Below are 16,557 nucleotides of genomic sequence, written 5' to 3' on the forward strand. Positions count from 1 at the left end.
ACTGGCCATATATGGAGTGTGTCTTGGGTGTACAGGGGTTGATGGTCGGTCAGATCAACATATGGAATGTCAGAACAGGTCATCATAACATAAACATAAATTGATGTATGATGACAAGAGTGCCCCTCATTTCACACAGGTGTGATTTTGTTTGTATTTTCTTTGGATGTTAATCGTTCAGTTTTGCTAGTCATGGCTGCCAGTTCTCATTTGATGTCAGGTAGAAGTTCTGACTGCTCCAGACTGTACTGAATAACTGAACATCTTAAGACTCGGACTAAAGTCTAAGATGAACAAATCATCAGATCCATCGTGTCCTCCAAAGAGGATGATAAGATCTCCCATGCAACAACAGGCCATCCAACAAGACTTTGTACATGGGCTTTTTCCCTTTGGGCTCAACCTGACTCGAGGAGAAGGTCTCTGGGTTGAATTTCCACAGGTCATTGAATTTCTGAGCAGAGGTGACCTTTCGCCACCGAATATGTACAGCTCTCCATTGTAGGAGAATGTTGAATGACCGAAGCGTCCTTCTGGAAGAATCTGTGCAGAATGCATGCTCAGCCAGTCAGTGGTTGGTCTCTGTGTCAAACACACTGATGGTGTTATAATAGACCTGGTATGGCATGTCCCAAGACCATCCCCCGAACACAAACATCTTTGTCCCGATAATGGTGGCAGAGTGACTGGATGAAACAGGTGGTGGAGTTCCTCTGGTGTTAATTAAAGACCAAACCATTATTTCTGGTGTCCAATTTGTAGATGCCATTATTGCATCCAAGTGGCCGGGTCCGACATCCTCCATGGATAAATATGGTAGAGTGGCTCTGCCTCCCCTCTGGAACCGTCCCAGAAACCTGTGGTTTGAACCATCTGTGGACGTCGACATCAAAAGCATAAAGCACATTGCAGTAACCTGGGATAGTCTTCCCTCCCCAGAGGTAGACAGTATCTTCAATCAGCACAGCAGTGGGGGTAAAATTCTCCAGCACAACTACACTTGGTTGAAGATGTGGACTTCAATCTGATCACTGTTGGTCTAGCTAAGAGGCTTAGCTAGCCCAAAGGAATACACTTTGAGCCCCCCCAACACAGCGGCGTGCAAGTAATGATCTCGCCCTCCTTTCAGATGTACTGTCAGTGCAACAGGTTAAATACCTGCACCACCGCAAACATGGTGTTTTGTTTATAGGACAGATCATTTTAAAGGACGATTACATCGGTTGTAATGACGATATTGTGATGTCATTGTGCATAATGACATCATAATGTAGAATAGCAGGCCTGGGCCGGGCTCAGCGGTCCAGGCACCTTGGCTGGTAATCCAGTCTGGCAGTGTGCCGCGGGTTCGACCCCCGATGGCCTTTACTGCATGTCACTGTCACCCCCCCCTCCATAAAAAATATAAAATAAAGGCGAAAGCCACAAAAAAACAAAAAAAAAGCACAATAGCTAATGACGATAAAAACTGAACGGCTGTTTGGCACAAACTAACACTTTCAGGAAATGGAACAATCGTTTAATATCCTTTATACCCATTTACCCAAGTTAAATTTATAGCGTGCTATGGGTTTAATTTTCTGTAATTCCTCTTGATAGAAAACACCCTGTATATTAATAATATAATATACAATAATATATGTTTAATCAGAAAAATCTCAGTGGTGCATGAAACCATAAACACTCTTATCAACTAAAGATTTTACTTTTGATATTCTCAACTGGTTGGAATAACGTGTTCCTACCACACTCTACATCTTACTACTACTAGGGAACACAAAATCTAAATCATGGGATACGAATTGTGCATTTCTGGGAGGTGCATGTACCACCTCCTTTGCATGAGACTATGGGACTATATTACCAACATTCAACCACAAACAAAACCACACAGACACATTATCTAGGCTTTGCTTTTTAATATTTAATTATAGACATTTCCTTTCATATATCTTTTTATTATATAATATAAACAAACTTTCCTGCCCATCCTTACAGCCTCAAACTCCCAGTAACAATAAATAAACCTGTTTAATTAATAATGAATAACAGCTGTTTGACACACCCACAATTCCTTTGGCAAACAGGTTACTGTGGCAACGTCTGACTGGACTACAATTCCCAGCATCCACCCAACGCATTTACTTCACACAGTACCACAACACCCAGCATCCACCCAACCCTTTTATTTCACACAGAGCTACAATAGCCATCCACTCAACAGAACTAGCATCAACCCAACATGTCTATTACTCTCTGAATTATTTGTTGCACTTATCCTGTTGATTTGATTTTTTTTCCTTTTCTTTTTGTTGATAAAATGTCTGTCTGTCTATACAGTGACATTAAAAGTTGCGTTGGTATACATCATCATCCTCAATCTATTTTATAAAACACACACAAACGCACACACTCACACACAATGACCCTCACACACTCTCTCTCTCTCTCACACTCACACACACACACACACACACACACACACACACACACACACACACACACACAGTGACATGGAGGAAGGTCCTCCGCGTACAAATGATTTAAGAGACTGGTTCCCTCTGTCCCTCCATAAACACATGCATTAAACCTCAGATACATAAAGAATAGAAAAAAGGGATTAGATTAAGATTTGTTTAGTTTCTATCTTGTGTCAAGTGACATACACAGATCTCCACCCATACATGATCACATGGTCTGATTAGCCTTAGCATGCCATTCAACTAGCTCAACGTTAAGGGCATTCTCACACAAATTTACCATGTTGCCTTGCAGGTTTGTGTAGTTTGTTTTACTTGTGTTTGAATGTTGGCTCACTGAAAGAAAAAAAAAACTACAAGCCAAATGGCTACCAAGAGGGGTCAATGCAGTGCTTTTCTTCCCCTATTGGTTAACTCTGCAGTGAAAGTCTCACATGAAAGCATTGCAACAGTAAGCTCCACCCCTTAAGTTAAAGTGAGTGGAACGCTGACAGCCTGACACATATGAAGCATATGTGTGACCACGCCCTAAAGCTACAGAGCATGCCCTAAAGCTGCATACCACGCCCTAAAGTTGCAGAACACAGTCCAACCCGCTTACTTGTTTGTACCACTTCGGGGTAATTATACCATGGGCTAATTTTGTCGTTTTATGTTAAAAAACTACAGCAGATTAAAAACATGGCAGGCTAGCAATCAACACAGCTGCCATTATGAATGTGATTAGTTGTAGCTGTTTTGCTTCCTTCGTACTAAGGTGAGCCTTATGCAGCCTGTGATGTTTTTAACCTGAACTGGAAAGCAAACTCAACCTTGGGTTTCATCGCCCTTTAAGCCCCGTTACACCTTTTCACACGATGAATAGTGCAAATAGCAGATCGCTTGAAGCTCATGTGTCACTGCTATTCTTTCTTTAAAAATAAAGTAAAAAAATATGTACAAAATCTTTGAACATCTTGGCCTACAGTGACATGGGATACAGGGATACCAGGTGTGAAGTGGTTCAGATGAGTTTTAATCTTGTTCAACAAATAATGCTTTATGTTCAATCCAGGTTACAAAGACTACATGTTAGGAGCACTTCAGCCACTTTCAACCGTACCTTCTAATGAGTATTAGTGACTACTGACTGAGGAGTCCGGACCAATTATTCCAAGATAAGGTTGAAAATGGGCAAAGTGCTCCTTTAAATGATTATGATTTCATTATTTGAATGAATGAATAAAAGATTATCTTAGCCAATGTGTACATGTACATTAGATAATGTTATTATAACTAGTACGTCTGCAGTGCAATGGTTGGACTTGCAACTTTTAATAAAAAAATAAATTAAATTAAATTAAATTAAAATTAAAACTTCTTAGAACTATTCCTAATACATGTCTTCACTTACTGGAGGTGATGTCACCACAGAAAGCATCATGGGTAAAAAACGAAACCATTGTTTGAAGCTAGCATTAGTGATGTTTAACCTGGGTTGATGCTCCTCTGCTCTCCTTCTGGATTATTTAAATCTGTACCTTTTTAGTGAAGAGTCTTCTTTTTGTGTTAACAAGTTTAACTCTCTATACTGTGGTAGTAACTTAAGTATTGCTATAGAATGTTTGTTCCGTCAGTAACAGGCTGCCAATTTCAGCTAATCAGGAGACAGAACCCCACAAAGCTTGGGTTCCAGTTCCAATTTTGTCTGCTGATTTATTTGTCATAATGTCATGGTTTATCCTGCATATTGAATACGTTCTCTCTGCTGATTGGACATTTTCACCTGAAAATGTATTTTCTGTTTAATAAAGACCTGGAGTGGAGAGTCTATAACAATGGATGCCATCACAACATAGAGTTACCCAACACTTATTTTAACAAAACACTATCACTTCCACCACCTTTAATCAAAGGGTATGATTATGTTAATACAATGTAACTACTAGTACAACTGTGGCGGTTGGATTTGGTCTTCTAATACAGTAGATCTGTGCTCAGGTAGGACACCTACTTGTTTAAAAGAGGTATTGCACGAAGGTCCTCAGCCTAAGCAGGCTTTCACCCACAGCTCAATGGTAAATGTTTTGGGTTCAAATCCCAGGTGTAGTATATGAAAGACAGGGATTGCAGCTTTAGGACCTATTCAAAACTTTTCAAAAACAGCCGATCTACAAGCTCACAACGCAACACACATTTTTCTGAAAATCTCACCCCAAACAACGCCCAAAAAGATGGACTCCAGACAACCAATCACTGCTCTCCTACACTACAGACGTGCGGACGCACACGCACACGCGCACACACACACACACACACACACACACACACACACACACACACACACACACAGAGTTCTGTCGTCATAACGGAACGTCCAGGAGTTTTTTGTGAAGATATTGTTTGACTTCCTCGATCCCGTTCAGCTTTTCCAGCTCGTGGTACGGCAACTGTAGAGACACATAAGATTCTGTTATTATCAAAAAAAAAAATGTTTTACCTTGCATGAAGGACCACTTCACGTATTTCCAACCTATCTTCGTATTATTGGTCCTCACTAATGCGAGTGTCTCATTGGTGGGATGTGGACAGTTCAGAAACAGTCCTAACAATCACATCCCCAGTAGTCAGGTTTGGTCTTTTTTTTATTTTTTATTATTATTAGTATTATAATAATTATTATTACATCATATCTCATGGCGGAACATCAGTTTTCAGCTTCACCCAGCTGAGAGCTGAGAGGAGAGCAGAGGGCAGTTAGGGGTTAAGTGTCTTGCTCAGGGAGAGCTGGAATCGTACCTGGGACCTCTGGAGTCCTAGGCGGACTCACTAACCATTAGCTATGGCTGCCCCCAAAATGAAATGAAATGAATGCGAGAACAATGGCTTCTATACTAGCATGCTAGCTTGGAATCCTCATCGATGATGTCACTGGCATGTGGGTTTCTGAACTGACTATAGCCCTCGTCTGAGATCCACAGTGTTTCTGAACTAACTATAGCCCTCCTCTGAGATCCACAGTGCGTAGCCAAAAATGGTACCATTATTATAATGAGCATTGGGGAGGACCAAACACTTTTTCATAATGATGTTTTGAAAATGAGGGGGGGTCCCCAGATAATCCGTTTATTGTGAGAGATTGGGGGCGGGGGGGGTTTCAAAATGATTATTTTGGGGGGTGTACTGTTGTTAATTACCTGGACTATGCTGTATCCTAGCAGCATGAGGTGTCGGTCCCTCATGGCTCTGGATCCCACCAACACATCAGAGTTGTGACAGTAATGCCACTTGTCATTAACAGACATTATCACCCTGAAAAAAAACACACACACACACACACACACACACACACACACACACACACACACACACACACACACACACACACACACACACACACACACACACACACACACACACACACACACACACACACACACACACACACACACACACACACACACACACACACACACACACACACACACACACACACACACACACACACACACACACACACACACACACACACACACAGTATTTATAAATTAGCAGTATTTATAACATTAGCAACTCTTAAAGCTAAAAATGCATCACGTTTGTGATGCATCTTGTAGATCTGCTATTATCAAACATTTGTAGGCCTGTCCCCGACTTAGAATTTATAGTCAAATCTGTTTTGCCAAATGTTGCCTATAGTCAACTGGTAGTAGAGGTCCTGCTAGGAGATAAAACCAACCGTACTAGAGGTCCTGGTAGAAGATAAAACCAGCAGTACTAGAGGTCCTGGTAGGAGATAAAACCAACCGTACTAGAGGTCCTGGTATAGGAGATGAAACCAGCAATACCAAAGGAAAGGAAAGGTACTATGTTTATCCAGGGTAACTGGACTAAGCTCAAGAACTTGTTTACAGCCAGGCCCTGCTCATAGAACATTTCATGGTAGAGGTTCAATGCCTTGCTCAAGGGCACTTCAGCGGTGGTAATTTTAACGTGACGGTCCGGGATACGAACTAGCGACCTTCCGATATCAAGACCGCTCCGCAAACCGTTCGGCCAACGCTGCCTCAAACCAGAGGTCCTGGTAGGAGATAAAACCAACCATACTAGAGGTCCTGGTAGGAGATAAAACCAACCGTACTAGAGGTCCTGGTAGGAGATAAAACCAACTGTACTAGAGGTCCTGCTAGGAGATAAAACCAGCAGTACTAGAGGTCCTGGTAGGAGATAAAACCAACCGTACTAGAGGTCCTGGTAGGAGATAAAACCAACCGTACTAGAGGTCCTGCTAGGAGATAAAACCAGCAGTACTAGAGGTCCTGGTAGGAGATAAAACCAACCGTACTAGAGGTCCTGGTAAGAGATAAAACCAGCAGTACTAGAGGTCCTGGTAGGAGAGAAAATTACCAAACTGCAATATCAGCTTACTGACCTTTTGACCTGCCTGGGGTCGGCTATAGTACCGTCAGACTCCGCCCGCTCGGCGGGGTGGGCTCCCGATGGCGAGGAGGGGCCCACGTCGCCCCCCTCAGGGTAGACCACGCCCTCGTAGAACCCCTGCAGGTCGTGATGACCCCTGACCCCCGGCCCCCCTGCCACTCCCTCGTCCTCCAGGATCTTGCCGATGGAGAACTGGAAGAGGGAGGAGTCGCTGGGAGGGGGCAGTCCCGGGCCCCCGGCTGCTCCTGCCCACAAGTATGACATAATAGGGATCACTCACAATAATCGGATCGCAGAGATCATAATTGATCTTGATATTGTCGTCCGTTGTACACTGGGATGAACTGTGGCCAGCCCTACCTGCGCCTCCTGCCGCTCCTCCACCCTGCATCAGGCTGTCGGAGGGAGGGCTGCTCAGGGTGGAGCTGTCCTGACTCTCCACCGACGGGTCTTTGTTCAGACCGGAGTAGTAGTCCGAGGTGTGAGGGGACACGTAGTAGGAGCCGTAGTCCAGAACCCCTCCGGCGCCGTTGGGGCCACTGAAACCACAATGCACATAAGTTAACATAACGTGACCCGAACACAATGGTTTATCGAGCGCTTTCAGGTGGCGACCCGCCAAAATAATCACATTTAAAGATAGAGTGCCAAGGTACTTCATTAGACACCCTGGTGTGTTTTTTATGTGCAATGGTGTATTCACTTTGTATTTAGGGTTTCTTCTTGGAGGCTGAACCCGCATACTAGGACATGACGTATGTGTAGAAGTATAACACTGTCAGAGCCGATAGGCTATGTGGACTTCACCTCTGCTATAAAACTACAATACTTAGGACCAACATAACTCAGTTAAGGTCCATTCTGCTATAAAACTACAATACTTAGGACCAACATAACTCAGTTAAGGTCCATTCGACCCCCCCTTAAGTAACCCATAGAGTCCCTGGACCTCACTTTCAGAACCACTACAATAATACTATGTATGCAATTCAGGATATGATTCAGGTTGTTTTTATCAAAAATTATACTGTAGGCCAAAATGATGTATATATTGTATTTAATATACAAGAATCGTTAAATGGAACCGTTAAGGAATCGGACTGTTAATAGGGAATTGTTAAGGAACCGGAATCGTTAAAATCCTAAAGGATCCCAACCTTAGAGTATATATATGAATAGAGACGGCACCCGAGTTCTCCTGCCATCCACTTGCATTAAGTTGCTCTAAAGCGCATGAGGCGATTTCACTCCTCTTTCCGGGTAGGAACAGAGTGCATTCTGGGATGGATTTGCCCCAAACACATGAACGCGCTGCCGTTGACTATCATTGCACGCGTTCACGTGCGTTCACGTATGAAACAGTGTTCACGTGTCATCGTGAACGTGCACAATGATCACCTCACCACCGAAAATCCAGACTATGAATAGGCCTCAACTGTGACAGAACGGTACCTGAGTTTGTGGTGGTGGGAGGGGCCTCCTGGTGATTCCTCCTCCAGTGCCGAGGAGAATGGCGAGAACTTGTGGAAGTCAGAGGTGAGGGTTGCTACGGCAACAGGCCCCGCACCATCAGCGGGTTTGGAGGCAGGGAGGGGAGGGGGCGGAGCCGAGCCCCCTAAAGAAAAACCTCCACTTCCTGTTCGGATGGGCAGAACTCGACCACACCCGTCCATCCATAGAACAAAATCTACACAAAGATTATACAATTATGAACATAATTAATACTTCATAACACATCCTCCAAAATCTACACAAAGATTACAATACGTTACCATATGTTTATAACCACAAGGTGCTGCAAGTAGTAATAATAATAAGTCAATTTCATCAAATCAGGAAATTGAACTCATCCAGGATACAGGAAAAACAAGTGCAATTGTAAGTGATGAAACAAATTAATAGGCAGACAAGACAACATTGGAACTGGAACACTAGCTGATAAAAGAGCTTTGTGGAGTTCTCTCTTCCGACTGGATGACATTTGTAAACCACCTGTATAATTATATACAGAACTATGTATAAAACCAGATTATTACCTGTATAATAACCAGGGGCCAACACTTCATCTTGTTTGTAGTTCTGCTCCCCAACCAACTGCCTGAGGGCCTCCGCCACTAGACCCTTATAACTGACAAATATATACATCATATATCAATTACTATATAATTGACAAATATATACATTTCATCTATTAACTATACAAATATATACATCCAGGGATTATCATTATTATTCTTCCAAATCTTCCATTTGAGAGCTCGGGCTGCTTAACATATTGCCTTAAAATAGAATATAATTGGGGTGCTGGTGTTTTCTCAATAATTTGTGTGAAATCATCTTGTTAAAGGAATAGTTCAGCCCAGAAAATGACTTATTTTCTATCAAATACACACTCCATGAAGCCTTGAATTCATTGAGATTTCCTTTGTTTGTGTCACTTCCAAATCAATAATATGACCGGCAAGAGCTCATTTGTGTCTCCTACCGCCTCTCTGATGACCGATTCCGCCGATACCCTAACGGCTAACCCTCGTGAAGTCTACACGGGTTGTGCAGTCAACGTGCTGTGATTGGCCAGTCGCTGTGATCGACAGCCTAAACCTAACCCTAACCTCAGTAAAACTATACCTAAACCCTAAACCTAACCCTAACCTCAGTAAAACTATACCTAAACCCTAAGCCTAACCTCAACCTCAGTAAACTTAACTTGACCGGGGGCGTGGTTATAAGCACAACTCGTGTAGGAATTAGTATGTAGCCTAACCCTCATCAAATTAGGGGTACGCAATTGATAGAAAATAAGTATTTTGGGGGGAGTAGTTTCACACCCAAGCAATCTGGCTGAAATGGGCTCTCCAGCCTTGCTTAAATGAGCATGAACACTAACACACACCTGTACTTCCGGTTGACCTCGTCAGCAGTGAGGGCGTGGTCAAACATCAGAACTTTGTGCTGGTCTTGCAGTCTGGGTCCGCTGTACTCCTGGTACTCCAGTTCGATTGCCGCGTCCAGCAGGGACAGGTAGCGCCGTACGATCAGAGCATAAGGACTGTCTGCAACATTAACCATACCAGTTAGGGCCTTAACCAAAAAGGCAGTGCGTATCGCAGTGGATCTGTCATACCAAATCCAATGATGCTTAGAGAAGGATTGGACATGGTCACATGACACTTTCATTGACGCTTTCATGGGAGCCAAACTACTCCCGGAAGTTCGGCAGAATGCACTGGAGTCAATGAGAGCTCAGTGACCAGATCATGAACAAACACGATTTCTGAATGACTGAGACCTTTTGTAAAGTAATCGCTTCTGGAAAATAACAAGACATGTAACACATTATTGTCTGCTGTGTTGCTTTTCGATCTGTACACTGAGAATGTTATAGATTTATGGCATTAAAGAGCTCAAAGCACCTTTCTGAACGTACCAACTAAGTATCGTGAGACTTCCCACCATTTCCTGTATGTCAGTCAAATCTCACGATACCTCCAAGCCAGAAACAATACCTGCTGCCGTTTAGATCCTCAAATAAAATTATATACTGTGCACTCTGAAATCGAAAAGCAAGTGATTAGAAAACAACCTGTGTCTTCTTTTATATTCCTGAACCGATTATATGACAAAGGTCTCAATTGTTCAGAAATAATGTTAGTTATGAGCTGGTCCAGCCGGCTCCATTCACCGCCATGTATTCATTGAACTTCCGGTGTGAGTTTATCAACAACGATATGATGACCGTCTTGACCCAGCTGTATCGGAAATTACTATGGGCAGGTGGCAAACTGAGAGATAAAGTGTCCACTTTACCTGGTTTACTAGCGAGGGCCGCGGGCCGTTTATACTTCAGCTGGGTTACTAGCGGGGGCCGCAGGGAAGTTTATACTTCAGCTGGGTTACTAGTGGGGGCCGCAGGCCGTTTATACATCAGATGGGTTACTAGTGGGGGCCGCGGGGACGTTTATACTTCAGCTAAAAACATTATTTCAGCCAATATTTCAGAAATGAGGTACTTTTATAACATCCTTTGATTACTATTTTGCAAAACTCCTCCTTAGGGATTGCTCATTGAGCAGAATTTCAAATTCAAATGTATACAAATCTTTTGAAAATAACTACAAGCAACGAATTGTGAGCTTGTATATCTGCCATTTTTGGCCAAATGTATAGAGCTGAAGTGGTATGTTTGTTTGTAATAATAATCCAAATCCACAAACTAGTAACTGAAGTTTTCAAATAAATGTAGTGGAGTAAAAGTACAACATTTGGATCTGGGAAGAAAAAGTACTAGAAATTGGAAATACTCAAGTACAAATACCTCAAAATTGTACTTAAGTACAGTTACATTGCACCACTGTTGCTCAATGCTCCTATGATAAAACCTCATCGGCCACTCAAAAATCAAGATGGCAGAATCAGAATCACTTTATTGTCACAGCACATTACAAGTAACTGTGCAGGCCCATCAATTCAGTTAAAAATAGATAGGATTAGTGCATATAGAAGTAGAATAAAGTGGCCAATGTGCATAATAATTTAAGTCATGAATGTATGTAAAAAAATAAAAACTAAGGAGTCAATTTAAACAGTTCAATTCAGTGTGCACTGGCCACAGGCTTAGCTCATATTCAGCAGTCGAATTGCTGCTGATAGAAACTGTTCAGGAGTCTGCTGGTTTTGTTCCCGATGTTCCTGTACTGTCTGTCTGGCTGTGGTGCCACAGCGGTTTGACCAGATCATGGCTGGGGTGGTAAATGTCCCTGATGATATGATCTCGGGTATATCCTGGAGAGGTGGAAGCTCACCACTCACGATGTGCTGTTTGTGCCACTCTGTATTGCTTGGTGTTTAGTGTTTAGTTGTAATGTACGGTTATACATCTAATCTGAGAAGCACTGGGACTTCAGCATCATGAGGAAGAGTGAGGTGGTCACAGCCATGAATAAAGCCCTCTATAAACCGAGGGACATCTGGGAGGAAATAGGAATCCCTGAGTATTTGGGTCAAAAAGCATGTCCAGGATATACTGGACAACATGATAGCTAAGGAAGAGTCACTGAAGAAGAGGCTCTTTGACAATATCGAAAAATGCCTGCATGTGTTGTCCAAACTCTGTCTGGAACTCAGGTTACCCATGAGTGAAAGCCAGGGCGGGATGACAATCCTCCAGGAGAAGCATCTCCGTACAAGGGCTGGAGGAGGACCACAATCTGTGTGTCATCCTGTGTTCAGAGCCGTACGCCATCAGTGAGGCCTCCAGTCCGTTCTCTACCTGGAGAAACTCCAGGCTTTTCGCAGACCCATCGCAAGCCAGGCGGCAGAGAAGAAACGAAGACATGAGGAGTTTGAAGACCTCAGGAAACAGGTCATCCTGCTAATGAGGAACTTATATCATCTCCCCGAGACCACCTTTGAGAAGGACGTTGTTGGCGAGGATGAGGAGGCCATTTGCCTGTCCCAGGTCCCATGCAGGTTACCAATCCAGGTCCTACTCTTCTGTCAGGGGTAGATCAGAACCTGACCTTGTTTTGTAATAACGTTAACTTGTCGTCTTCTTGAAAGTTATACTTTCAAATTTTTAATTCTTCAATAAAGTCCCTATACCTTCACGGAAAAAGAGAGTTCCGAGTTAATCCTGCACCATTTCTGGTTGTAGAAATCTATTTAAATCGAATTTGCATACAAGAATGTATGCTTTGATAGCAAGATCGTTACATTAGGACAATTCTAAACCAGGTTGCTCACAAAATAGTATCATGAGGTGACCATCTTGGAAAACGTGGCAGCCATCTTGATTTTTCAGTGGCTAATGTGTTTTATTCCAAGAACAACCCCTAAGGAGAGTACTTGTGCACATTTTTGAGGGGCGCTAGCCTCTCAGTCCTATGCCCAGCTTTGTGTGTCTGTGTACCCCATAGCGATGATTTGATTGGCTGAGCAATGTGTGCACCCCATAGCGATGATTTGATTGGCTGAGCACGGAATGTGATGTATGATGATGTATCACTTCACACGAGTGAGATTTTTATGTTTCTTTCCACTTGTGAAGTATTTTACTATTAAAAAAAGCATTCAAGCTGCCCCACTATTCATTCTGATAGTTGACATGAAATAATAATCCTGTTTAGCGTTTCATTAGTGCGAATGTGAAAAAATAAGCTTATACTAGCGACACTGCTAATCAACGCATGCTGAAGAGGCTAGGTTACCAAGGATTCGACAGTGATGTCACTTTTATGCACCACCGAAGCAGCACGGATGTAGAACGCCATTATACTCTGTGATGTGACATCACTGACGAATTCTTGGATATGTGATGGACATGACTTTTCTCCGCCGTTAATAATAATTCTGGTGACGCAAGGTTTCATTGCCTGCGCATATTTGTACAATCCATAAACTTGGAATTCCCAGCCAGCTTCTCGCGTACCGGTGGTTGGGAAGCCCTGGTGTACTGTACAGTAGCATATAAACAGTGTTATTTGGGTAGTAGTAATAGTATATTCACTGGTAACGTTGCTTATAAAGGCGGCGCTGAAGACCCTGTGCAGCACCAGACCAGGGAAGTGGCCCAGCTGGAACAGAGACATCAGGATGTTGACGGTGGCCAGGGGGGAGCTCAGGGCCTTCAGCTCCAGGACCACCTCCAGCTTGTTGAAGAACTGGACCTGGTTGGACGGACGGTACGACATCCGGCTGAACGGAAACACCAGCTTCTGGATCACCTGCGGTGGGTGAGGTCAGAGTTAAAGGTCAGTTATTCACGTTAAAGGTCACATTCGAAACCTAACCGCTGCAAAATAAAAATTTATATATCGTATATATATCGTCGATGTCGGGTAGAAAGCTTATATGTCCATTTTTAATGTTAAGAATTTGTAAATGAATGCCCTACTTCATCATACTACAATTAAAAACACACTTGTGCAAAACTAATGCTTGGAATGGATTCAGAATGATGAAAACCCCCTAGTTTCATATGTCACATGCTACTTAACTCATCGAATGCGCAAAGCGTTTTTAAACGTTTTATTATAGCCAAGCGCAAGAAGCGCATAACGTTTTTATACGTTTTATGGTCCAAAAAACGTTTTTTTATTGATTACTATGGTTCAACTATATTTGCGCCCGGACAACTCATAATGTAACACCGATCGGCTCTAAAAAGAGTTAAAACCCCCCCCTGCTGAAAAGAGGTGTTGGTCTGAGAAGCGTCTGGCACCGCCTATTGGTTGGTCTATGCGAGGACGTACGACGTATTGGAGACGGCCGTCCGGCATAGACCAACGCAGATGTCAGGGGATCTAAAATGGATGGGACAATGCTCTTGTTTGTGTGAATACACTCGATTCCCCCTCCCCTCCTGTTTCTACATGGTTTCTCCCGAGGGAGAATGGTGGGGGGGGGGGTCTCTTCCTCTTGGATCGCATTGGCAGTTCCCCCCCCACTCCCGAGTCCCCACTGCTTTCAACTGCAAGGCTTGCACTCACTCTCATTCTCGGAACAAGATACAACGCGATTTGCTCTCTGCCCGTATATAAACCTGCAACGATCGGCATTTGATTTCATAACGTAACGTTTGCCAATAACATGTGGAGTTAGTCATGGACAGATTGCACATCATTATCGAGGGCCCGCCATGATACGTTGGTCGCTGATCGCAAGCCGTACTGCTGCTGCTGTTGCTTTGCTCGCATCCATCATAAGGCATCCATCCATCCACCCCCCTTTCTCGTTACAACAGGCTATTATAAACTCACCATCGAGCAGCCTGCCCTGCACCTAATGTGATAAAATGAACGGCAGGACAAAATCGGATCGATTATTATCTGTCTATCAGCAACATACGGGTGTTTGTCTTGCAACGACAGGTGGTGCTTTCTCGTTTTTTTTCTTCCAAATACGTTGACGTGCTGCTTCTGCTGCCGCATCCATCTCGTTGAGTCGTTGTTTTTCTTGTTTTTTTTCCCAAACATGTCCAGACACAATCCGATCCAGTCTCGCGTCTCACCTTATAGATACGCGAGACTGGATCGATGAGGTTAGTGGTATGTCTGGACATGTTTGGAGCGGCACACGACAATCGACAATAATGTTGATTATGCAAGATCATTTCCTCAAAGCCTAGTTGCCCCCCCCCCCCCGTTACTGCGATTGTTTGTAGCTCGAATCACAGAATGAGTTCAATGAGCGTAGGGAGAGGGCACATATGGGGCTACGATTGAAGAAAGTTTCCAAGTCCGTTTTATGATCAGATAATGTGCATCAAGACTCTCTGCTTTCATAAGAAAAAAACTAATACTGTAATTGCGAATGCAATGAGCACTTACTATGAGACCTAGCAGATCATGTCTGTCTGTCTGTCTGTCTGTCTGTGTGTGTGTGTGTGTGTGTGTGTGTGTGTCTGTCTGTCCCGCTTACTGTATATGTGGACCTGGCCCTTTTGTGCCCATATATGGAGCTGAGTGATTTGTGAGTCATGGTGACATGAGTGTGATGGCGTGGTCCTGCTTTGGGGACTCCTTATATGGTTATGGCTGAGTCATGGTGACATGAGTGTGATGGCGTCTTTTGTGACCATATATGGAGCTGGCGTGGTCCAAGCACTAACTATGACACCCTGCAGATCATGTCTGTAATTTATTCTAATTGTTATTGCAATTTACGATCTGCGTTCGCCTTCCGCGTTCGCGCGTCTTACTCGTAATAATAAAAATCACACCCCTGTGAAGTGAGCAGTGCAATGTTGTGAAGTGAGCAGTGCAACATTGCACTGCTCACTTCACTGGGGTGTGATTTCTATTATTATTACAGTATTAGTATTTTTCTTATGAAAGCAGAGAGTATTCTGTTTCATACGGTATATAGTATGTACATGTCGCTATAGGCCTTATTTTGTGAATATTTAGTTGTTAGGTCCATGCTCTCTAAAATTATCTTTTTCAGAGAACTTTAGAGATGGCATGGGCCTGAATAACTATTATTCACAAAATAAGGCCTATAGCGACATGTACATACTATATACCGTATGAAACAGTCGACTCTCTGCTTTCATAAGAAAAATACTAATACTGTAATAATAATAAAAATCACACCCCTGTGAAGTGAGCAGTGCAATTGCACTGCTCACTTCACAGGGGTGTGATTTTTCTGGGTGGTATTTTTCTTATGAAAGCAGAGAGTCTACTGTTTCATACGGTATATAGTATGTACATGTCGCTATAGGCCTTATTTTGTGAATAATAGTTCTTCGGGTCCATGCCTTCTCTAAAGTTCTCTGGTGGGCGCAAGCTGCATTCAATAGCCAATTAGTGACAAACTGTATATGTGTACAATGTGTACTGTTTTCCTCCTAAAAGTAGACATTCAGGGCTTTCATTCGGTATATGGTTTGTATAGGATATTATTTGTGCTCAATTTTATATCGGTCTTTTGAACTAAAAAAACTGAACTGAAATGTCTGTCAACTTCAGGCCTCCATATCTCTGTTGTTTTTTTTCACAAGCAGCGTGCAGGCAAAAGCAGGTGTTAGAAAAAGGTCAATATCTCCAGAATGGATTATGAATCATAATTTTTTTTTTAAATTGAAGTGGACAAGTTGGGCTTTCTTTTTATTTATGCGATTGTGATTCTCGCTATAAGAGGCCCCTCGCTGTGGGCC

At 43.0% G+C, this 16,557-nt stretch overlaps 1 protein-coding gene across 2 annotated transcripts in view; it reads right to left on the reverse strand.

Annotated features, from left to right (window-relative positions):
• Window positions 1–1,899: 1,899 nt before the first annotated feature.
• fastk (Fas-activated serine/threonine kinase) overlaps window positions 1,900–16,557 on the reverse strand; it is a 29,150-nt gene continuing 14,492 nt past the window's right edge. The window contains exons 9-16 of one of the 2 annotated variants that reach the window (XM_080778530.1): window positions 13,405–13,621; window positions 9,793–9,952; window positions 8,936–9,027; window positions 8,352–8,586; window positions 7,260–7,438; window positions 6,892–7,138; window positions 5,657–5,771; window positions 1,900–4,909 (exon numbers count right to left, since the gene is read on the reverse strand). In XM_080778530.1, the coding sequence (XP_080634656.1) occupies window positions 4,823–4,909; window positions 5,657–5,771; window positions 6,892–7,138; window positions 7,260–7,438; window positions 8,352–8,586; window positions 8,936–9,027; window positions 9,793–9,952; window positions 13,405–13,621 (1,332 nt within the window). In that variant the 3' untranslated portion in view covers window positions 1,900–4,822. Of the gene's footprint in view, window positions 4,910–5,656; window positions 5,772–6,891; window positions 7,145–7,259; window positions 7,439–8,351; window positions 8,587–8,935; window positions 9,028–9,792; window positions 9,953–13,404; window positions 13,622–16,557 lie in introns of both variants that reach the window. The other variant, XM_080778529.1, reaches the window with a different exon arrangement.

This window comes from Protomyctophum bolini (assembly GCF_963924005.1).
Source record: "Protomyctophum bolini genome assembly, chromosome: 12".
NCBI classification, from domain to species: Eukaryota; Metazoa; Chordata; class Actinopteri; order Myctophiformes; family Myctophidae; genus Protomyctophum; species Protomyctophum bolini.